This window comes from Lithobates pipiens, unplaced genomic scaffold (assembly GCF_037356315.1).
Source record: "Lithobates pipiens isolate NorthernLeopardFrog02 unplaced genomic scaffold, aLitPip1_a1.2 Scaffold_25, whole genome shotgun sequence".
NCBI lineage: Eukaryota > Metazoa > Chordata > Amphibia > Anura > Ranidae > Lithobates > Lithobates pipiens.
The window spans coordinates 208,168,831-208,191,825 of record NW_027507787.1 but is presented as its reverse complement, the minus strand read 5'-3'; the positions used below and the strand labels follow the sequence as shown (position 1 = coordinate 208,191,825).

General features: G+C 43.5%; 1 protein-coding gene across 1 annotated transcript in view; it reads left to right on the top strand.

Moving 5' to 3' along the window:
• The window catches only part of CUNH10orf90 (chromosome unknown C10orf90 homolog), a 323,122-nt gene that overhangs the window by 289,142 nt on the left and 10,985 nt on the right, over nt 1–22,995 (top strand). Inside the window, exon 7 of the mRNA XM_077455509.1 lies at nt 17,823–17,886. Within this exon, the coding sequence (XP_077311635.1) occupies nt 17,823–17,886 (64 nt within the window). The remainder of the gene's footprint in view (nt 1–17,822; nt 17,887–22,995) is intronic.

Sequence of the window (22,995 nt, the reverse complement as noted above, 5' to 3'; positions counted from 1 at the left end):
CGACCGTTCGCCGCGGGCTCCATTGACTTCAATGGGAGGCGAATTTCGCAAACCTTTAGGTCGAATTTGCGGCCACGGGGTAATTATTAGGGGGTAGCACGTAGTCCCACCACCTGGACAATAGCATAATACATGTATGAGGTGAATTTGGGATCGATAACTACAAGCATTTTTTTTTTATTTGGGAAATTGTTCTGACAATTCAGGACTATGGAGCTAATGAAGGCAATGGAGGAGAGGGAAGGTCAGGGACCAGGGTAGGCAAACAAGAGGGTGCAGGAGATACAGAGCACTGACAGCAGCACCGTAATACAGAGCACTGACATCAGCACCGTGACATACAGCGCTGACAGCAGCTCCGTGACATACAGCGCTGACAGCAGCTCCGTGACATACAGCGCTGACAGCAGCTCCGTGACATACAGCGCTGACAGCAGCTCCGTGACATACAGCGCTGACAGCAGCTCCGTGACATACAGCGCTGACAGCAGCACCGTGACATACAGCGCTGACAGCAGCTCCGTGACATACAGCGCTGACAGCAGCTCCGTGACATACAGCGCTGACAGCAGCTCCGTGACATACAGCACTGACAGCAGCTCCGTGACATACAGCGCTGACAGCAGCTCCGTGACATACAGCGCTGACAGCAGCACCGTGACATACAGCGCTGACAGCAGCTCCGTGACATACAGCGCTGACAGCAGCTCCGTGACATACAGCGCTGACAGCAGCTCCGTGACATACAGCGCTGACAGCAGCTCCGTGACATACAGCGCTGACAGCAGCTCCGTGACATACAGCGCTGACAGCAGCACCGTGACATACAGCGCTGACAGCAGCTCCGTGACATACAGCGCTGACAGCAGCTCCGTGACATACAGCGCTGACAGCAGCTCCGTGACATACAGCGCTGACAGCAGCTCCGTGACATACAGCGCTGACAGCAGCTCCGTGACATACAGCGCTGACAGCAGCTCCGTGACATACAGCGCTGACAGCAGCTCCGTGACATACAGCGCTGACAGCAGCTCCGTGACATACAGCGCTGACAGCAGCACCGTAAGCAGCCCCAGGAGGAAGTCAGCACAGCACAGGGATGGTGTGATCCCCTCATAATAAGAACCCCCAGGAGGAAGTCAGCACAGCACAGGGATGGTGGGAGCCCCTCATAATAAGAACCCCCAGGAGGAAGTCAGCACAGCACAGGGATGGTGGGAGCCCCTCATAATAAGAACACCCAGGAGGAAGTCAGCACAGCACAGGGATGGTGGGAACCCCTCATAATAAGCAGCCCCAGTAGAAATATGACACCGCTCAACCTCTTCAAAGAGGAGGGTAGGGGCATATAGTACGGTGTGCTTTTTTGGGTCAGGGAAGTGAGCCAAATGAATTAAGAAGGTCTGTGTGCTTGATTCCAAAAATTGTTTATAGACATATACATGGTCTACTGATCACATGTGTTGAATTCCTCCGAGATCCATGCCTCATTCATTTTTAGAAATGTGAGGTAGTTAACACTGTCGTGAGCTAGGCGAGTACGCTTATCGGTCACAATCCCCCCTGCTGCGCTGAACGTCCTTTCGGACAGGACACTGGATGAGGGGCAAGCCAACAGTTCGATTGCAAATTGGGCAAGCTCTGGCCAGAGGTCAAGCCTGCCCACCCAGTAGTCTAGGGGTTCATCACTCCTCAGAGCGTCCACATCGGCCGTTAACCCAATGTAGTCGGACACCTGACGGTCTAGGCGTTCCCTGATGCTGGATCCGGATGACACCTGTCGATGGGTCGGCTGAAAGAATGACCTCATATCCGAAGTCACCAACACATCTTCAAACCGGCCTCTTCTTGCAGGCGCTGTTGGATTGGTACCCGCAAATCCTTCTCTGGGAGTGGGAATTGCTCCTCTGCCAGCGCACGCAAAAGCAGAATGCAGCATTTCTCGAAGCAAGGCCTGGAAGTGCTGCATTCTGACAGCCCTCTGCGACGGCGGTAACATTTCCGCCATTTTGTGTTTGTACCGGGGATCTAAGTACGTTGCCACCCAGTACTGGTCCTTGACCCTCATGCTTTTTATACGGGGGTCCCTATTAAAACACTGGAGCATGAAGGCCCCCATTTGCACTCAAGCGGAAGGTATGTGGTGGTGGTGGTGTTGTTGGTGGTAGTGTCTTTGGGGGTGCACATAGCAGAGAGTGAAGAAGAGGGTGCAGATCGAGAGGATGAGGAGGGTGCAGAAGAATAAGGCTGAGTGAGCCACTCAACCAAGTCTGGTGCGTCCTTTAAAGTAATTGAACGCACCTTCTGCAACTTCCCACTTTGGCTCAAGGCTGTTGCTCCTGCCCTACCCCTACCACCCCTGCGGAAGGGCCTGCCTCTTCCTCTGCCTGTCATTTTTTAAATCACCCTGTGACAAAACTCTTAGTCCCTATACCGCTGAAGGACTGCTGCAGTATAGGGCAGCGGTCAGCAGTAGTGCACGTCAACCCTATGTATTGTGGACCGATAGCGGTCCTTACAGAACAGCAGACTGTACTGCACTCAGGCCTATGTACCGTAGCACCCTATACCAAGTTACCAGTCCTTATAAAAACTTTTGTGGACCAAGCAGGTTGTGTGTTAGTGATTAGCAGACTGTACGTCAGTCCCTATACCAATGAAGGACTGCTGCAGTATAGGGCAGCGGTCAGCAGTAGTGCACGGCAACCCTATGTATTGTGGACCGATAGCGGTCCTTACAGAACAGCAGACTGTACTGCACTCAGGCCTATGTACCGTAGCACCCTATACCAAGTTACCAGTCCTTATAAGAACTTTTGTGGACCAAGCAGGTTGTGTGTTAGTGTTTAGCAGACTGTGCGTCAGTCCCTATACCGCTGAAGGACTGCTGCAGTATAGGGCAGCGGTCAGCAGTAGTGCACGGCAACCCTATGTATTGTGGACCGATAGCGGTCCTTACAGAACAGCAGACTGTAACGCACTCAGGCCTATGTACCGTAGCACCCTATACCAAGTTACCAGTCCTTATAAGAACTTTTGTGGACCAAGCAGGTTGTGTGTTAGTGATTAGCAGACTGTACGTCAGTCCCTATACCAATGAAGGACTGCTGCAGTATAGGGCAGCGGTCAGCAGTAGTGCACGGCAACCCTATGTATTGTGGACCGATAGCGGTCCTTACAGAACAGCAGACTGTAACGCACTCAGGCCTATGTACCGTAGCACCCTATACCAAGTTACCAGTCCTTATAAGAACTTTTGTGGACCAAGCAGGTTGTGTGTTAGTGATTAGCAGACTGTACGTCAGTCCCTATACCAATGAAGGACTGCTGCAGTATAGGGCAGCGGTCAGCAGTAGTGCACGGCAACCCTATGTATTGTGGACCGATAGCGGTCCTTACAGAACAGCAGACTGTAACGCACTCAGGCCTATGTACCGTAGCACCCTATACCAAGTTACCAGTCCTTATAAGAACTTTTGTGGACCAAGCAGGTTGTGTGTTAGTGTTTAGCAGACTGTGCGTCAGTCCCTATACCGCTGAAGGACTGCTGCAGTATAGGGCAGCGGTCAGCAGTAGTGCACGGCAACCCTATGTATTGTGGACCGATAGCGGTCCTTACAGAACAGCAGACTGTACTGCACTCAGGCCTATGTACCGTAGCACCCTATACCAAGTTACCAGTCCTTATAAGAACTTTTGTGGACCAAGCAGGTTGTGTGTTAGTGTTTAGCAGACTGTGCGTCAGTCCCTATACCGCTGAAGGACTGCTGCAGTATAGGGCAGCGGTCAGCAGTAGTGCACGGCAACCCTATGTATTGTGGACCGATAGCGGTCCTTACAGAACAGCAGACTGTAACGCACTCAGGCCTATGTACCGTAGCACCCTATACCAAGTTACCAGTCCTTATAAGAACTTTTGTGGACCAAGCAGGTTGTGTGTTAGTGATTAGCAGACTGTACGTCAGTCCCTATACCAATGAAGGACTGCTGCAGTATAGGGCAGCGGTCAGCAGTAGTGCACGGCAACCCTATGTATTGTGGACCGATAGCGGTCCTTACAGAACAGCAGACTGTAACGCACTCAGGCCTATGTACCGTAGCACCCTATACCAAGTTACCAGTCCTTATAAGAACTTTTGTGGACCAAGCAGGTTGTGTGTTAGTGATTAGCAGACTGTACGTCAGTCCCTATACCAATGAAGGACTGCTGCAGTATAGGGCAGCGGTCAGCAGTAGTGCACGGCAACCCTATGTATTGTGGACCGATAGCGGTCCTTACAGAACAGCAGACTGTAACGCACTCAGGCCTATGTACCGTAGCACCCTATACCAAGTTACCAGTCCTTATAAGAACTTTTGTGGACCAAGCAGGTTGTGTGTTAGTGTTTAGCAGACTGTGCGTCAGTCCCTATACCGCTGAAGGACTGCTGCAGTATAGGGCAGCGGTCAGCAGTAGTGCACGGCAACCCTATGTATTGTGGACCGATAGCGGTCCTTACAGAACAGCAGACTGTACTGCACTCAGGCCTATGTACCGTAGCACCCTATACCAAGTTACCAGTCCTTATAAGAACTTTTGTGGACCAAGCAGGTTGTGTGTTAGTGTTTAGCAGACTGTGCGTCAGTCCCTATACCGCTGAAGGACTGCTGCAGTATAGGGCAGCGGTCAGCAGTAGTGCACGGCAACCCTATGTATTGTGGACCGATAGCGGTCCTTACAGAACAGCAGACTGTAACGCACTCAGGCCTATGTACCGTAGCACCCTATACCAAGTTACCAGTCCTTATAAGAACTTTTGTGGACCAAGCAGGTTGTGTGTTAGTGATTAGCAGACTGTACGTCAGTCCCTATACCAATGAAGGACTGCTGCAGTATAGGGCAGCGGTCAGCAGTAGTGCACGGCAACCCTATGTATTGTGGACCGATAGCGGTCCTTACAGAACAGCAGACTGTAACGCACTCAGGCCTATGTACCGTAGCACCCTATACCAAGTTACCAGTCCTTATAAGAACTTTTGTGGACCAAGCAGGTTGTGTGTTAGTGATTAGCAGACTGTACGTCAGTCCCTATACCAATGAAGGACTGCTGCAGTATAGGGCAGCGGTCAGCAGTAGTGCACGGCAACCCTATGTATTGTGGACCGATAGCGGTCCTTACAGAACAGCAGACTGTACTGCACTCAGGCCTATGTACCGTAGCACCCTATACCAAGTTACCAGTCCTTATAAGAACTTTTGTGGACCAAGCAGGTTGTGTGTTAGTGTTTAGCAGACTGTGCGTCAGTCCCTATACCGCTGAAGGACTGCTGCAGTATAGGGCAGCGGTCAGCAGTAGTGCACGGCAACCCTATGTATTGTGGACCGATAGCGGTCCTTACAGAACAGCAGACTGTAACGCACTCAGGCCTATGTACCGTAGCACCCTATACCAAGTTACCAGTCCTTATAAGAACTTTTGTGGACCAAGCAGGTTGTGTGTTAGTGATTAGCAGACTGTACGTCAGTCCCTATACCAATGAAGGACTGCTGCAGTATAGGGCAGCGGTCAGCAGTAGTGCACGGCAACCCTATGTATTGTGGACCGATAGCGGTCCTTACAGAACAGCAGACTGTAACGCACTCAGGCCTATGTACCGTAGCACCCTATACCAAGTTACCAGTCCTTATAAGAACTTTTGTGGACCAAGCAGGTTGTGTGTTAGTGTTTAGCAGACTGTGCGTCAGTCCCTATACCGCTGAAGGACTGCTGCAGTATAGGGCAGCGGTCAGCAGTAGTGCACGTCAACCCTATGTATTGTGGACCGATAGCGGTCCTTACAGAACAGCAGACTGTAACGCACTCAGGCCTATGTACCGTAGCACCCTATACCAAGTTACCAGTCCTTATAAGAACTTTTGTGGACCAAGCAGGTTGTGTATTAGTGTTTAGCAGACTGTGCGTCAGTCCCTATACCGCTGAAGGACTGCTGCAGTATAGGGCAGCGGTCAGCAGTAGTGCACGGCAACCCTATCTATTGTGGACCGATAGCGGTCCTTACAGAACAGCAGACTGTACCGCACCCAAGCCTATGTACCGTAGCACCCTAGACAGACCAAGTTACCAGTCCTTATAAGAACTTTTGTGGAACAAGTGAGTTGTGAATGATTAGCAGACTGCAGCAGAAGGGCAGCAGTCAAGTATAATATTCTTTCTATATTTGGAAGAAAGAATATTATACGTGTACAAGCCTATTACCGTACCACTGATACCAGTCCTGAAAAGAACCTTTGTGGAACTAATAGTAACAGCAAGTCTTTAAAATTATCCTCACTGCCTGACACACTGCTTCCTGCCTGTCCCTATACAAATTGGCAAAAAAGAGTAGGCTGGAACGATTAGCTGGAACAGCTCTTTTGTGGACCTGATAGTAACAGCTAATGATGATGATGATGATGATGATGAAGAAAGACTAATCTGGCTGAGCTGTCCCTAAAATAGCAGCATACAGCGCTCTGTCCCTTTATCTAAACTGACAAAAGAAACTCAGGCTGCTGACCTAACACCTATACCAGTCCTGAAAAGAACTTTTGTGTACCAAATAGCTAGCGTTTTCTCTGTCCCTACTCCACACAGGATCCTTTCCCTACAGTGACAGAAGAAAGAATGTAAAATGGCCACCGGATCGGGTGTATTTATAGGTTAGGGGGAATGTCCAAGTGTCCATGAGCTGTCATGTCTCAATTGGTTGTCCTGTAACACATGATAAACGTGTCACGAAAGGTTAAAGTTCTTGTATACATTAAACACGTAAGTCCGCCGGGGCGAACGACGGAAAAAGGCGTTCGAACCCGCGGACGGCGAAAGTCGGAAATTCGCCGCGAAACGACCGCCGGGCGAACCGTTCGGCCATCACTAGTCACAATATTAGAATTAAAAAGTTGGAAGTAGAAGCTAACATGCATTTAATCCATATTTCAGTAATTGAGTTAGTTGGATGCTTTTTGTCCTTGCCAATTCATCCAAAAGGTTTGAATGTGTTGCCTTATCTAACTGTAACTTCTCCTGGCTGAAACTGATACCCAGAAATAAACACAAATTGTAACTATGCAAAGTGACCTCAATTTACACTCAGGGCAGACTTTTACATAATGTGAGCAACTAACAAAATAAGAGCAAGCACTGTTCTATGTGGCTTTTTAGCATATGAGTTATCGTGATCCTGTCACCCTGAAGGCAGATGTCTATTTCTGTGTATTTTGATAATATTCTGGGCTCCGTACGTCATTTAATTAACTGAACCTAGGGACCTTCAGTCAGAAAATGTTATATTTGTGAAGATGGTGTTGGGTTAAGTACCTATGCTGTACATTATTAGAACTTGTGAATTCACAGAACTCTGTGACTATATCGTGGTAGAGATAAAGCTCACTATATTTAATTCTAATATCCATGTACTGTCGTTTGTTACAGCAGCTAGATAAAGCTTCCCATCTGAAGGGGAGGTGGAAGGAGATTATGAGCACGGACAGACTCTACTGCCATTGCTTTTCCCAGTCTTTGTGATGTAGGAGCACTGAACCTTATGGAGATGGGTCATAACATGTTGGGTAGTTTGCAGTCCTAAAGGGAATTGCGTGTCCTGCTGGACCCCCAAAGAAGCTTACTGACATTTTGAAATTCTGAGCAGTGACTGACAGTCAACATTCTGTGTTCAGAGCGGACCCAAAAAAAGTGGGCAATTAACACGTTTGATCGCTCGGTTCTCAGTGTAGATGCTGCAGCTATTTAGGTAAGTATGTATTTTTGTTTTTTTTTGGCTCCCGCACTTGTGTTTTAACAGAACACCCCGGAGTGCATAGGTCTGAAGCCAGCTTTAGACTTTAAAGGGGAAAATATCATTACATTTTACAACTGCTTGCTACCCGCCTACCGTCAAATGACGGCGGGCGGTGAAGCTCTTGTTCTGGAATGACGTCATATGATGGCGTCCCAGAACGGCCGCTCTCGTGCACCCGCGGGGGCACGCAGCGCAGCCATCGTGGCTATGCTCTTTAACCATATAATCAGCTGTGTCCAATCACTGCTGGCCAAATGTAAACAAGGAAGTTCCGGTAACTGGCTCTCCACGCCTCACACTGACAGAGCATGAGGAAAGGAGAGCTGATCAGTGGCATCTCCTCACAGGGGGACATGTAGGAATGTAATCGGGGCACTGATCATCAGTGCCCTGATTAAAATAAAGTATAATAAAATAAAGAAATATAGTGTCAAAATACAGTGCCCTACAATGCCAGCATAAAGTGCCCACCAGTGGCAGCAATCAGTGCCCACCAGTGCCACCAATCAGTGCCCATTAGCCATGTCACTCAGTGCTGGCAATCAGTGCCGCCTATCAGGGCTGCCCATCAATGCCCATCAGTATTGCCCATCAGTGCCACCCATCAATGCCCATATGTACTGCCTATTCGGGCCACCTATCCATATCGCCTATTTGTGCCCACCAGTGAAGCCTATCAATGCCCACCAGTGTTGTCTATTAGTGCCCATCAGTGCCACCTAACAGTGCCCATCAGTGCTGCCTATCAATGTTCATCAATGCCACCTACCAGTGCCCATAAGTGCGGCATATTAGTGCCTCCTCATCAATGCCCATAAGTGCCGCCTCATCAGTGCCCATAAGCGCCACCTCATAAATGCTTACCAGTTCAGCCTATCGGTGCCCATCGTTACCGTCTCATCAGCGCACATCAGTGAAGGCAAAAAATTATTTAGTTACCAAATTTACTGACAGAAAAAAGTAAAAAACCTTCAAAATTCTTGTTTTTTTTGTAAAAAATAAAAAACCAGCAGTGGTTAAATACCACCAAAAGAAAGCTCTATTTCTGTGAATAAAATGATTAAAAAAATTAGTTTGGGTACAGTGTAGCATGACTGTGCAATTGTCATTCAAAGTGCGACAGTACGGAAAGCTGAAAAATGGCTTGGGCTGGAAGGGGGTGTTAATGCCTGGTAGGCAAGTGGTTAAAGAGAACGCCTGCTGTGATGTCGCTGTGTAACCGGAAATCTGCGGGAAGCCATTTTGTTTTTTTACAAGCGCTTTTGCACCTTTTAAATGTGAGTTTCGTTCTACTTTTAATAAAGAGGATTTCTATACTGGTATACACTGTGTGGAGTTTTCTGCTTTTATCTCTGGCATTAAAACATATGGACGTATGATTGAGGAATTCTCCTGAATGTTCCTTTTATGATTAGTGGAGCATACCTAACCTTACGAGGATTTTTTTGGAGAAGATCCCTATGGGCCTTTTTGGTTGATGCGCATTCTGACCTTTCTGTAACTACAAGGTCATGGCTATCTGGTAAGCCTGGATGGTGTTACCTGATGGAGGATCTCTCAGCTTGCTTTCAAGATACCCCCATCTCCTAATCGTTTATGTGGGTGGATGTGGTCACCTTTGGACATTTATGTTTATTTCACGTTTGAACTTTTCATATTCACTTATATTTAAATATCACATTTATTTTTGTGGGTTTAATTGATTTTAATTGAATTCTATTTATTTACAGTGTTGGACATTGCACAGTATGTTTTCTCTGAATTTTGTATGACTATGTTAATATATCATAGTGTCTTTGCAGCTTTTTCTATCCAAAATTATTTTCTTTTGCACACCTAAGCGCAGTTTACGATCCTGATAGCAATGTTACAAATGTGTGTTAAAGCCCAATTTCAACAAAATTAAAAATTCCTTCTTGCAGTGAAGCTGTACACATATCGCAAGGGTTAGCTATTTGTTTAGCTCTATGGAGCATGAAAAAGATGATTTACTTACTCGATCCTCCGCACTGCTAAACTGGTCCCCTCAGTGGAGTGTTACTCCTTTATCTCTTGATGATGTTCTTTTGAACAAAACTAGTCGGGAGCAGCTACAGCGGTGACTTTATCACACCCGCTGGGGTGTCTGCATGTGGACGTTTTATATGCGATTTTACTTCTGCCTTCTTGTAAGTAGTTTTAACCTTCATTAAAAAGCCTGGATTTTTAATTACTACACTATGGTGTTGATTTACTAAAGCTGGAGATTGCAAAATCCAGTGCAGCTCTGCATAGAAACCAATCAGCTTCCAGCTTTTATTGTCAAAGGTTAATTGAACTAGCCAAAGTTAAAAGCTGATTGGCTAACATGCACAGCTGCACCGGATTTTGCGCTCTCCAGTTTTAGTAAATCAACCCCTATGAGTTCCTCTTTTGTCTCTCCCTTTTGCTGAGCCCACTGTTAAACTTCCTGATTGTATGGTAACAGATCCTGAATTCTTGGCTCCTGATACCCATCCATCTCATAGGGATACTGCGATAAAGTGCAGCCAGAGCTTGAAATTGCATTGGTAAAAAGACAGTGTTCTGTGTCTGTGTAGAAATCGGATAACGGGCCTCTTTAAACACACGAACATGACAGGTAGAGGACTTAATAAATACGTACATAAAGCTAATATTCCACAGGAAGTCAGGCATCACGGTTTACACAGGGACCTTTTGATGATGTTCTGCCGTAGAACATAAAGGTTGAGATACCACTTGAACGTTAATTGTCAAGGACCCAGAACTCTGTGGTTATCCAACCAGCATAGTTTGTGTTCAGAAGGTAGGGAGACTCTGTCAGCGATGAGAGGTGAAGAAGAGATTAGCACCTAGTCTGGTGTTTGAGATCATCCATGTTTTTGATTTCACACCTCACACTCTTTCCCACATTGTACTGTGCATTAAACAAGTTCTTCCTTCCAGCTCACTTAGGAGACTGGCGCCTATCATCTTTACACTCTGAGAAAAGAACCATTCCTGAGATTGAATGTGCCAGGAATCCTCCTGCCATAATGAAAACTTTAAGACATTCTTAATGCGGCTTTTGGTCATCTGACAGTCCATAATTATTAAAACCAGTAACAAAAAGTGCCACACTTACCATCCCACAAAAATCAGCTTTCTGATCCACTGCTTCTCCCCCCATGCAGATGGGCTAAGTGCATGCACCCAGAATATACTGTCCTTCGAAACAATCAATAGAGCTTAATGGCTTGAGCAAAATGCACACATATCAAGTGAAAAAAATAAAAAAACGCTTAATGTATTCCACATTTAAATAATTTGCACATAGAATTGCAATTCAGAACTTAAGATGTCATCTTATCAAGTAATAATTCTTCAGTAATCAGACCTTAAATCTTTAACTACCTGAACTGCCTCTAAATAGAATCACTTATCATAATTACACCCTTCTGCTTCATTGTGATCCAAAAAAATGAAAAATAGATCCCACCTGTATAGTAGAAATCACGTAACTCTTGTGATTAAGTACAGCACCTCTGATTACAGCGAGATTTTATTAAGTGCCAGCCCTGCAGGATGAGCGATGAGTAGTATTTAATACAGCTGTCAGTATGGAATGTTTTTTATGTGTTCTTATCTCTGAGCAACACACAACTTTGCATTTACAGATTCATCTGCCAGTCTGGATTAGTATATTCAAGGGGTTTTCTAGGTTACTTTTAGATGTATTCAATTCTCTCTTGAACCCCTCAATAATGAACAGATAAAGTCACTTTGTGAAGTTAGATATAGTGTTTCACGCTGTCCTTTGCTGTAACAGAGACCTCTTTACATTTGTCCTGTGCATCATTGGGTGGGAAACTCAGTGCAGTATCCCTATGGAGTTCTTAGACAACTAAACAGAAATAAAAAAAAAACAAGAAGAGCTACGCTGAACTGATTGACCCATGAGGCAATATTTCATATACTCATAATACAAAAAAGGCCAGTGCACCACAACCAGTGAAACCATGAAAAAAAGAAAAAAAAAACACGACTCCACCCAGAATGGATGCACTTGCTGATAAATGCAAAGAATAAATGTCTGTGAAACAGTATCAAGTGCCCTAATACTGAAGTGACTAAATGATAGATTCAAATCGCATAAAATTCCAAAAATAAACCATAGACTACATAATCAAAATGCAGATATACAGTGGGGCAAAAAAGTATTTAGTCAGCCACCAATTGTGCAAGTTCTCCCACTTAAAAAGATGAGAGGGGCCTGTAATTGTCATCATAGGTATATCACAACTATGGGAGACAAAGTGTGGAAACAAATCCAGACAATCACATTGTCTGATTTTTGAAAGAATTTATTTGTAAATTATGGTGGAAATAAGTATTTGGTCACTTACAAACAAGCAGGATTTTTGGCTCTCACAGACCTGTATCTTCTTCTTTAGGAGGCTCCTCTGTCCTCCAAACATTAAGCATGCAAGCATAAAATAATAAGTGACTAAAGTTCAATAGTGATGATGGTGACCCAAAGCAGGATTAATAAACAAATAATGAGTTAAAAAGTAAAAAAAAGTCCATATAAATTGATGGAAAGTTGTGATTTCTTCAAAGGTGATGAAAAAAAACACGGAAGGAAATGTGACCAAAATAGAAGTGTCTCCACCACAGCAAAACACTGCCACTTACCAGATAATAATGGTCTCTTATTACAGGGGACCACAATGTGCAGATGGCTATTACCCCAGCCCGGGATCTTTATGGAGTGCACTGGACTCTTCAACCTCAGCGGTGACTGTCCCCACACAAATCAGATCGAGCCCTCTCCTCATGTGTTCAGACTAAGAGGTCTTAGTTTATGCTTATATCTGCATTTTGATTATGTAGTCTATGGTTTATTTTTGGATTTTTTTGCAATTTGAATCTATTATTCTTTATTTAGTCACTTCAGTATTAGGGCACTTGATATTGTTTCACATACATGTATTCTTTGCATTTATCAGCAAGTGCATCCATACTGGGTGGAGTCGTGTTTTTTTTTATTTTTTCATGGTTTCACTGGTTGTGGTGCACTGGTCTTTTTTGTATGAGTATATGAAATATTGCCTCACAGGTCAATCAGTTCAGCGCAGCTCTCCTTGGTTTTTTATTTTTGTTTAGTGTTGTATAACATTTTGGAGTTGCAGCTTGGCAAATCTTTTAAACAACTAAAGCATTGGTACTGAAAGGTAGTGCAAAAAAAAAAAAAGAAGAATGACAGCTCTTTTCATTTCTGACCAGCTACAGTTAGAGCATTTTGTTTTTTACCTTGAAGAGGTTTGTCAGGAAAGTTTTAATGGTTTTCATGTACAAGCATCCTGTTAAGGCCAGGAGTAGGCCAGTACAGTGAGAAACCGCAAACCGAGGCTAAGTGAGCCGGAAATCCAGTGTACTAGCAGCTGTCAAAGCGTAGCCAGGTGACTTGGCATTTTTGCTGCTGGCATTACTTATATTTAGCTTGAGAAGAACCCCTGCATTGAGCAACCCGTTTATGTTGGACTTTCTCTTTATTTTTGCCTTTTAATAAAAGTGGGCAACCAGGCCCCTAGGTAAAGTATGGACTGACGTGAATTCACTTAAAAAAAACATTGACTACTAAAGCTAGGCACCCCGACCAGATGACAACCAATTTGCTATAGCACACCTTATAACAAAAGAAGGCTACAGACTTTACACAGCCCTCACATCTATTATGATAGTTGTTATGCTGAAGGTATATGTACAGAATAATCTGTAAGGTGAACTTACACAGGACACCCTCTTCCCCCCCCAGTCTCACTGACCTGGATCACGGTGAACGTACTGACACATCGGATCACCGCCTCACCAGTCCAGGGCTTAGAAATCCCTGCAGCTTAATCTCCAAAATTTACCCCGTCAGGATTCATCAGCACCCGGGTTCACTTACTCTCTGAGAACATCAGACTTCCTGAACCTGCTAACCACCTCGGTCTACTCAGCTTCCCAGACGCTCTCTTGGTATCCCAAGCCCACATAACTGTCTCGGTTTTCTCAATCCTTTGGCAAAAAAATCCGCCACACCAGGGATGTAGTCTTTGAAAGGCACCACCAGTTCTGCTCTGTCCCCACATGGCAACCACTGCAATGCCAATTCCCCCTCCTACTCCTCCTGCAACTCTCATCAGACCATCAAAATAAGGACTGTTTGCACCTAGGAACACACCCTACTGGTCTTTCAAAAAATCCAGACACTGGGTTGGAGATTTATTCCCTCCAAATGCACTTTGAAATCTCCAAACTTTAGAGTCCCATCCAGATATACCAAACCCCGAGGAGTCTGCAAAAGCAGTTTCCTCCCCTCAAAGTTACCACTCTGTAGTCATGCACTCAGCAAAACGTACAAACCCTGTGTCTGTTTCCTGACCATGTCCACAGTGAGAGAGCCTCACTCTGTCACAGTGGTGAGACCATAGGGCTCATAGTGGTATTTCCATAGGGCTCACCTACACTGAAAATTTTAATTTTTTGCTACTGATAGAAATAACAATGTGCTTGCAGTCCACTCTTTAGGCTCAAGCTACACAGGAAACTTTTAGTAATCAGTTGCGCTACTATAATCACTAGTCATTAACTGGTAGAAGTAACAAATGATTACTAAACATGTAATAAAAGAAATAGTTCTCGCCCACACGGCCCCCTGATACCGATATATTATGTGAAGGACCCCGTCGATCCCTACAGCAGCAAATCCCATAGACCCTTAGCTGAGTCCTCGACCTACTTACGTTTCCTTGTTACATTACTTTAGTGAGGTTGAGCTCAATATTTACATGGAGTAATTCTGGTAACACCTATACTTATTGTAAAATTCTCAATAAACATATTGAAAGAGGAGAAAATAAATAGTTCTCTGTAGAATAAGCGTTACAAAATTGGGAGTTGGGCTTTAATTCTCTCAGTAGCAAAAGTACTAAAACTACCTTTGTACCTTTAGGCTTGGTTCACACTGGAACCAGCTGTGGATCACACAGGAACGCTGTGCGTCCCTGTTCTCTGTTTCAGGGACGAATCAGGGCCAAATCTTTGCCTGAATTCGGTCCTAAAACGGAGCCAAAGACGCACAGCGTTTCTGTGCAGTGTGCTCCGCAGTCGTCCTGGAGATATGTGAATCGTCTCCATAGACAGCCGGTCACATTCTCCTGCTGATTGGATGCGGGGAAAGCTGTATCCACTTCACATAGGTGTGAACCCGGCCTAAGTCTTAGATGTTTACTTCTTCAGGCCCAAAAGCATCTGTGACAGTCAGAACCACATTTTGTGATACCTGTGGAACCCAACGTAACAACCATGTGCTGGTATTCCCTTTTTAATGCAGAATCGTTTTTCATTTCTGTTTAACTTCCTTTTTGGGGGAGGGCTAACTTGGAATTTTATGACTATGTGTAAATAAGCCTGAAGCTGGCTTCACACTTTGTAAGAACACAGTTTTTACCGCCCATTAATGCCACACATAAATGGGCAATTTGTTTTACTGTACCATTTATTTTGAATGGACCAATATTTTGAATGGCACCCTAATATACCTCAATGCATGGGAAACATCTGTAAGCTGTGCTAAAAAAATGGTTACTGTTTTATACATTGCAATGTGTTGAGAGCTAGTCCAAATGAATGTGCTGAGTAACATATAATTAATGTTAACATGCGTGTGGTAAAGCACCAGAGAAGTGTAAAGGGTTCTAATGAGATCACTATTTGTGCTGATGTTTTAAGAAAAGTGTGCCATAGCTATACAAAAAAAAAGCTGCTTCTTTGCTGTTACCACCTATAGGTGTAGGTCTACTGTGACCCCCTGTAAATCTTATCTTGGTGGCAGTAACTACCCGAACGCTAAGTTGATCTTTACATAGATTTTTAAAGGGCTTAGACCTGTGGCTCTCCTCTGTCAAATAAAGTGAATATGTGCGTTCCCCAGAATACTAGGTAAATTAACATGATCACCTTAAAGTGGAAGTAAACCCACTTTTTTAACTTTTACCTACAGGAAAGCCTATAATAAGGCTTACCTGTAGGTAAAAAAAATATCTCCTAAACCTGTACGGTTTAGGAGATATTCCCCTCGGTATGCGCCGCTGACTGCAGCGGCGCATGCGCACAAGGGGGTTCTCTCCGTGAAAATCCGGCAGCGCTCGCCCGGCCGGATTTAAATCTCCCGCGCGCATGCGCGGGAGTGACGATATCGCGGCTCCGGCCACTCACAGCGCCGGAGCCGCGATACCCGGAAGAGACGCCGAGGGAGCATGTCGGCTTCCTCGGCGTGGATCGGGCGAGATGTCGGGGCCTCGTTCTAAGGTAAGTATTTCATAATGAGCTAGTATGCGGTGCATACTAGCTCATTATGCCTTTTGCTTTGCAGGTTTTAAAAAAAAAAAAATAAAAAAATGCGGGTTTACTACCGCTTTAACCACTTAAGACCATTTTTCTGGCCGCTTTAACTGACAATTGCGCGTTAGTGCTACATTGCTCCCAAACAAAATTTACGTCTTTTTTTTCCTACAAATAGAGCTTTCTTTTGGGAGTATTTGATCACCCCTGCTTTTTTTTTGTTTTTTTGTGCTATAAACAAAAAAAGAACAACAATTTTGAAAAATATATATATAAAAATGTTTTTTTCCTCATTTTTGGCCAATACGTATTCTTCTACATATTTTTGGTAAAAAAAACCCGCAATAAGCGTTTATTGATTGATTTACGCAAAAGTTATAGCATCTACAAAATAGGCGATACATTTATGGCATTTTTATTAATTTTTTTTTGTATACAAATGCACTTATTCCTGTGTAAATGACACTGGCAGTGAGGGGGTTAACCACTAGGGGGGAGTTAAGGGGTTGCAAGTGTGTCCTGGGGAGTGATTCTAACTGTGGGGGCGTGGCTATATGTGGCACATCACTGACCTCTGCTCCCGATCACAGGGAGCAGAGATCAGTGACACTGTCACTAGGCAGAACAGGGAGATGCTTGTTTACATTAGCATCTCCCTGTTCTTCCTCTCCCGATTGCGGGTATCCCTACGACCCGACTCACGGAGCTTGCCGCAGGCCCACAGGCTGCCTCTTAAAGTGCAATGTACAGGTACGTTAGTTTGCCTGTACATGCCATTCTGCCGCAGTATATCTGCATGAGGCAGTCGGCAAGTAGTTAAAGCGGAGTTCCATGCTTTTTTTTTTATTAAAAGTCAGCAGCTACAAAAAGTTTAGCTGCTGACTTTTAATAAACAGACACTTACTTGCGATGCGACTGCACAGAGCCCCGCTTCTCTCCCCCTCATCTCCTCCATTGATACTGTGTTCACAGCTTGCGGCTTCACAGCCGGGCACACACTGCGCAAATGTGAGTCGCGATGCGCTCTCCCAGTGGATAGGCAATCTTCTAGGACCTGACACGTGTCCCAGAAGATTGCCGAGAGGGAGGGGCCGCCTAGGGGGAGTGAAGGAGTCGCCTAGGCAGTCTGTAGCCGGAACCTGGAAGTTGGACAGGAAGTCCCCTTCAAAACTAAGCACCCACCCCCCCAAAAAAAAGGGGGCGAGGCGTGCTTAAAGCGGAAGTTCCACTTTTGGGTGGAACTCCACTTTAAGAGCAAGCTGCAATTCTCCTGCTGGTGCCACAATCCTTGCAATAACACTTACTGTTTTTATGTGTGCTGTTTATATCAGGAAACCAGTGGTAACATTCTGATAATGGGCAGCCAAAGCAGCTAAGAGAAAACGAAATAAAAATAACTGGCAAAAAGGGCATAAAGTTGTTATTAGTGGCAGAAAGTAGACATTTTTAAATAAAAATTGGCCTTAATTGTTTTATTTTACTGCTGAACAAAGAAGAAAAAAACCTTTCCAAATCTGAAAATATAACTGAATTTATTTAATTTTCCGCTTACATTAAACACTGAATTTGTGATACACGCAAATTGTGTCTCATGAATTATTCAGATGGTCCATGTCTATTTTTTTCTCTTTTAGATAACTTATTCAAACCAAAGGAAAGAGCTATTTCGGAAAGAGAAATGCAGCAAAGATCAAGAAGGTAGGAGACATCTTGACACCCATCCAAGAATCAAATGAGTGTGCTCAGAGCGAAATTACACTGGCACTCAGCTTCTTATAGAGTTCCTTAAAAAGTTACTGTGTCCTTTGAGTTGTCGTCCCTCTTTTTATTTGATTATCAGAGCAAACCTCAATTTCATATTCTACATAAGGAAATTATCAGAATTCTTGATCAGTTTCTTTAGAGCTGCCCATTTTACTTCTCTTAATCTCTTATTGACAGATAGAACAGGACTTTCAGAGGACCTCTAGACAGGACTGCAGTTTCTGGTCATTCATTCTGTTCAAATCTTTTCCTCCAGATAACAATTCATGACATGTAATACGCAAAGGAGATGTATAGGGATAACAAAAAACAAACATATTCACCTCAATGCTGCAGCATAGGTATGATGCTGCAACTGGCCCACGTAAGCTCTAATGCCCCTTACACGGGATTGGATTTTCCAACAACAAATGTTGGACGTGAGCTTGTTGTCGGAAAGTCCGACCGCGTGTATGCTCCATTGAACATTTGCTATCAGAATTTGGAGCAGCCTGTGACATCAGCTGACAGCAGGCCTTAGTCCCCTGTTGGCTGATTCTGGGTCACAGAAAAGCAAAAGTAAGTGCACTCCTGTGACCCCCAAGAGAAGTATGGACAAAAAAAAAAATCATTGGCCATAATTATCTTTAAAGGAGAAGTACAGCCAAAGCTTCGTTTGACTGTACTTCTCCTGTGGATCACAGGAGTGCAGTCCATTCTGCACTCCTGTGACCTGTTTTCAACAGACAGCAAGCTGAAGCCCACTGTCAGCTGATGTCACAGAGCCAGTCCATGCTGGGGAAAGATCACGACCATATGGTTGGAGTCCACCCAGATGCCTGGAACGGCACCCAGCTCAGTCTCTCAGTGAGCTGCTGAGACCCTGAGCCAGCTGCCCCGCCCCCCTCCATAGCCCAATTGCAACATTCTGATTGAGCTATTATAATATAAAACATCCAAGTGGCTATAGAATTTGTAGTGTGCATGATTAGACTGCAGAGAGACTGATAGTTGTGGTTGAGAATCGATATTTCTACAGAAATTGCAGGTTTGAGATTAAGTATTCCACAGTATCACGTTACCAGCAACCTAAGGATTTAAAATGGCAGGGGTGGGGGGAAGGAGGGCTGAGGACCCTCCTCCAAATCAAAATTCATATTAGGCAACCTAATTGTAAGACTGAAAGGTTAGGCTTTAGACATTAAAGGAGAAGTATGACCAAAGCTTTTTTGGCCCTACCTCTCCTATGGACCACAGAAGTGCACTTTGTTCTAAGGCTTATTGACATGCCTTAAAATAGTTTAGCTAGCAGGTCATATGATAACCATTTTTAGTCCCTTGACCTGAAAATATCCCATTTTTAACTGCTAGAACCAAAATCCACACACCCTTCATAAATTCTGGTGAAATACAGCTATGTTAATAACAAACATCTAGCCAGGTGTATCATTACATCACGACTAATGTGATACTAAACATGAGAAGACACACAGGAGGCAGATTCGACCAATTCCACCCCCTAAAACAACATAGGCATCTGTTATATATCATATTTAGACTCATTTCAAAGGTAATTGCATTATGAACAATAATATATTGGATACCAGACTGTAACCTGTGAACATATAAAAATATGCATGCATTTGGAAAATCGCTATTTGAGGGAATGACCACAGAATGACACTTTTGACACCTCCTCAGCGACCCCTAAGACCATTTGATTGGTTATGTCATTTCTGCAACCTCCCTCCTCTGGGACCACTTTTGTAAATACGAAACTCCCATGTTCGGAAAATACTTCACACGTTAATGTATGGGTAAAAGAAACATCGTTGTTTACAAAAGTTTGGCAGCCCACAGTCATTCACTTGTATGGCAGCCTGTATGTAGAACGTGTGGCTCCCTTGATGCAAGAAAGCACTGGTAGATTTTTGCTAGGCATGGAAAATGGCAAAATAGCCTGTGGGCTTGAAACCTTAATCTCGTTTATTTTGTTTTTGCTATTAGTTTCTATTTTGACTATTATCTTTTTTATTGCAAACAATATTTTGAAATCATTAAGCCTAATCTCTACTGCACTAACCCAGGATTTAAGGAATACCTCACTCCTTTCCAGGGTGCTGCTGCTATATTTTCAACCTATCTTATATCCTTGTCTTATATATTATTGTAACAAGTTCAATATATGCAAGCAAACCTATGATGAAAAACAAACAAGAAAGTATACATGTAGGAGTTCCAGTGGCTCTGTCAACATACACTTGGAGCATGGGTTTGTTTTTTTACCACTGACTGGCTAATGCTCCGAGGGTTTTTATTAACTTCTACTCTAGCCATTACATGCATATGTTCTCTTAGGTCAGCCATACACAGAAAAAATGTCTTTCTTATAACCACGGGTTGCAGGAAATACATTTGTTCAATTCCCCCATCAACAGAGACTGTGTTGATGCAGGAATCCCTCCTGCCAGGCCAATATCTTTTCCCGGCGGGGGGTGGGGGAAGACATCTCCACCGGGAGAAGACAGTGATTATCGCTAGTGGCTATAGCATTAGCTAGCAATAATCGCAAGATAATCTGGCAGGCTGGTTGTACCCAAGTCGATCAATCGATAAACTTTGTACATTCAGCCTGCCCATTAACGGTTCAAATGAATTGGCCTAGATGCGAACTGTGTATGGCCGGCCTTAAATGGGTTGCAAAGTCAGAAGTTTTTTTTTTTTTCTTAATGTATTCTATGCATTAAGATAAAAAGTCTTCTGTGTGCTGCAGCCCCCCTCAGCCCCCCTAATACCTGAGCCCCATCTCTGTCCAGCAATGATAAGCTGAGACACAGCAGCATCGCCATTGGCTCACCCTGCTGTCAAAGTCAGTTAGCCTGTCAGGAGAGAGAATGGGCAGGGCCGAACCACAGCTCCATGTCTGAATGGACGCGGAGCTGTGACTCGGCTTGGGTGCCCCCATAGCATGCTGCATGCTGTGGGGGCACTCAACAGGAGGGAGGGGCCAGGAGCACAGAAGAGGGACCCGAGAAAAGGAGGATCGGGGCTGCTCTGTGCAAATTCACTACAACTGAACAGGTAAGTATAACATGTTTATTATTTTTATAGAAAAAAAACCGAGACTTTACAATCACTTTAAGTTCAGCCCTGATAATCTTTTAATCTACTTGTTTACTGCAACTGAGACTGAAAGGTCATGAGCCAAAGGAAGTGCCTAGGAAAGGTGAGTTTGTTGATTTTGAAATTGCCTGCAGTAAGACCTAGGTCTTCTACAGACTGCAGTAAAAAAAAAAAAAAAAAAAACTCACCAATATACTATACAATGTAATGTGATTGTTTTAGGCTAGGGTGTATTGTTTGTAGTTTTGTAATTGTTCAAAAAAATAACTTTTTTTTTTTTTTGGTTTCAAATCTTCTTTTTATTATTATTTTAGAAAAAAAAAAAATCAACCATAATACATTCTAGTACATTTACAACATTATACATAAACCCCATTCAATATATATCACCTTTATTATCATCAACATACCCCCACACACACAAACAAAGTAAAAAAAAAAAAAAAATACGGACGGACAGCTAACCTAAACCAGTGGTTCTCCTAATAGGGACCTTACTTATTAAGTAAGTTAGACTTATTGAAGTCATTAGTTATAGGGTAGTGAATGAGGAGTGAGTGGGGTGGGGAGCGAATGGAGTAGAGATTTAGGGGGTGGGGAGGAAAGTAGGGATAAAGTGTATTAGGTTTAAGTGTGTAGAATAAACATAATTTTTTTTTTTTTTTTTTTCTTCCTTTCCCCTCTTTTTAATACTAGATCCCCTTGGGGAATAGTACACCTCCTCCCTGAAGTATAAAATGGAAGGGTTAAAAATCTGTTCTTTCAATGCAAGAGGCCTTAACTCTCCCTCAAAAAGAAATCAAATCTTAAACTTCTTCCATAAACAAAAGGTAAAAATAGTCCTATTACAGGAAACGCATTTTCGTTCTGACCACATTCCGAAATTAACTAATAAGAACTATGTTAATTGGATTCACGACACATTCCCATACTCCAAATCAAGAGGGGTATCAATTGCATTTCACAGAGATATGTTACATCAAATAGTTCAGAAATATAAAGGGAAGGATGGTAGGTCTTTAGTGGTAAAGGTTAAATTATTTGAGAGGATGGTTACAATTATCAATCTTTACTTACCAAACTATGAACAAATTAAGACAGGGATAAAAATCCTGAGGGAGGCACTGGACAGTGCAGAAGGAACAATAATAATTGGGGGAGACCTGAACTTTATAATGGATATGAAAAGGGACACCACTAATACTAATTCCCAAAGAAAAAATAAACAACTAAAAGAATTTAAAGAACTATTAGATAAACACCAACTGATTGATATATGGAGGGTACAACATCAAAAGGATAAGAACTACACATACTACTCAAATATTCACGACTCTTATCATAGGATAGACTATTTTTTTTTAAATCAAACTGGGCTATTGATGAATCCAACAACAAACATAGGAGGATTTTTATGGTCCGATCATGCACCGATATATCTAGAATTAAAAAAAAAAAAAAAAAAAAACTTTTAACACCTGATGTGCAGAATATTGTTTTAGGAGTGTTTTCTCTCTTTTGTGGCTGTATAAAGTCGGTATAAGATGTCAAATTTTACAGCAAAATGTAAAATGAAGCATAAAAAAAGCACAACAAAATTGCTGAAAACTGTTGTCAAAAGAACTTTTCACACTGAAGAGTCATTCATGTTGCTTGAATCTAGGAGTGTTTTGCTTTAGGTGTAGTGAAAATGGTGCTTCAAGGACACCTTTCTTAAAACTGCAACTGACAGCCACTAGTCTTTTGTTTAATCTGCAATTTGTAAATGTTAAGCCTTGTACATGTGATCGGATTTTCCGACTGGAAATGTGTAATGACAGGCTGTTGGCAGAAAATCCATCAATTATTGTCGGATTTTCCTCAGACAAATGTTGGATGGCAGGTTTTCAAAATTTCAAACAAATGTCAGTTGTCAGATTTTCCAAGCGTGTTTACACAAGT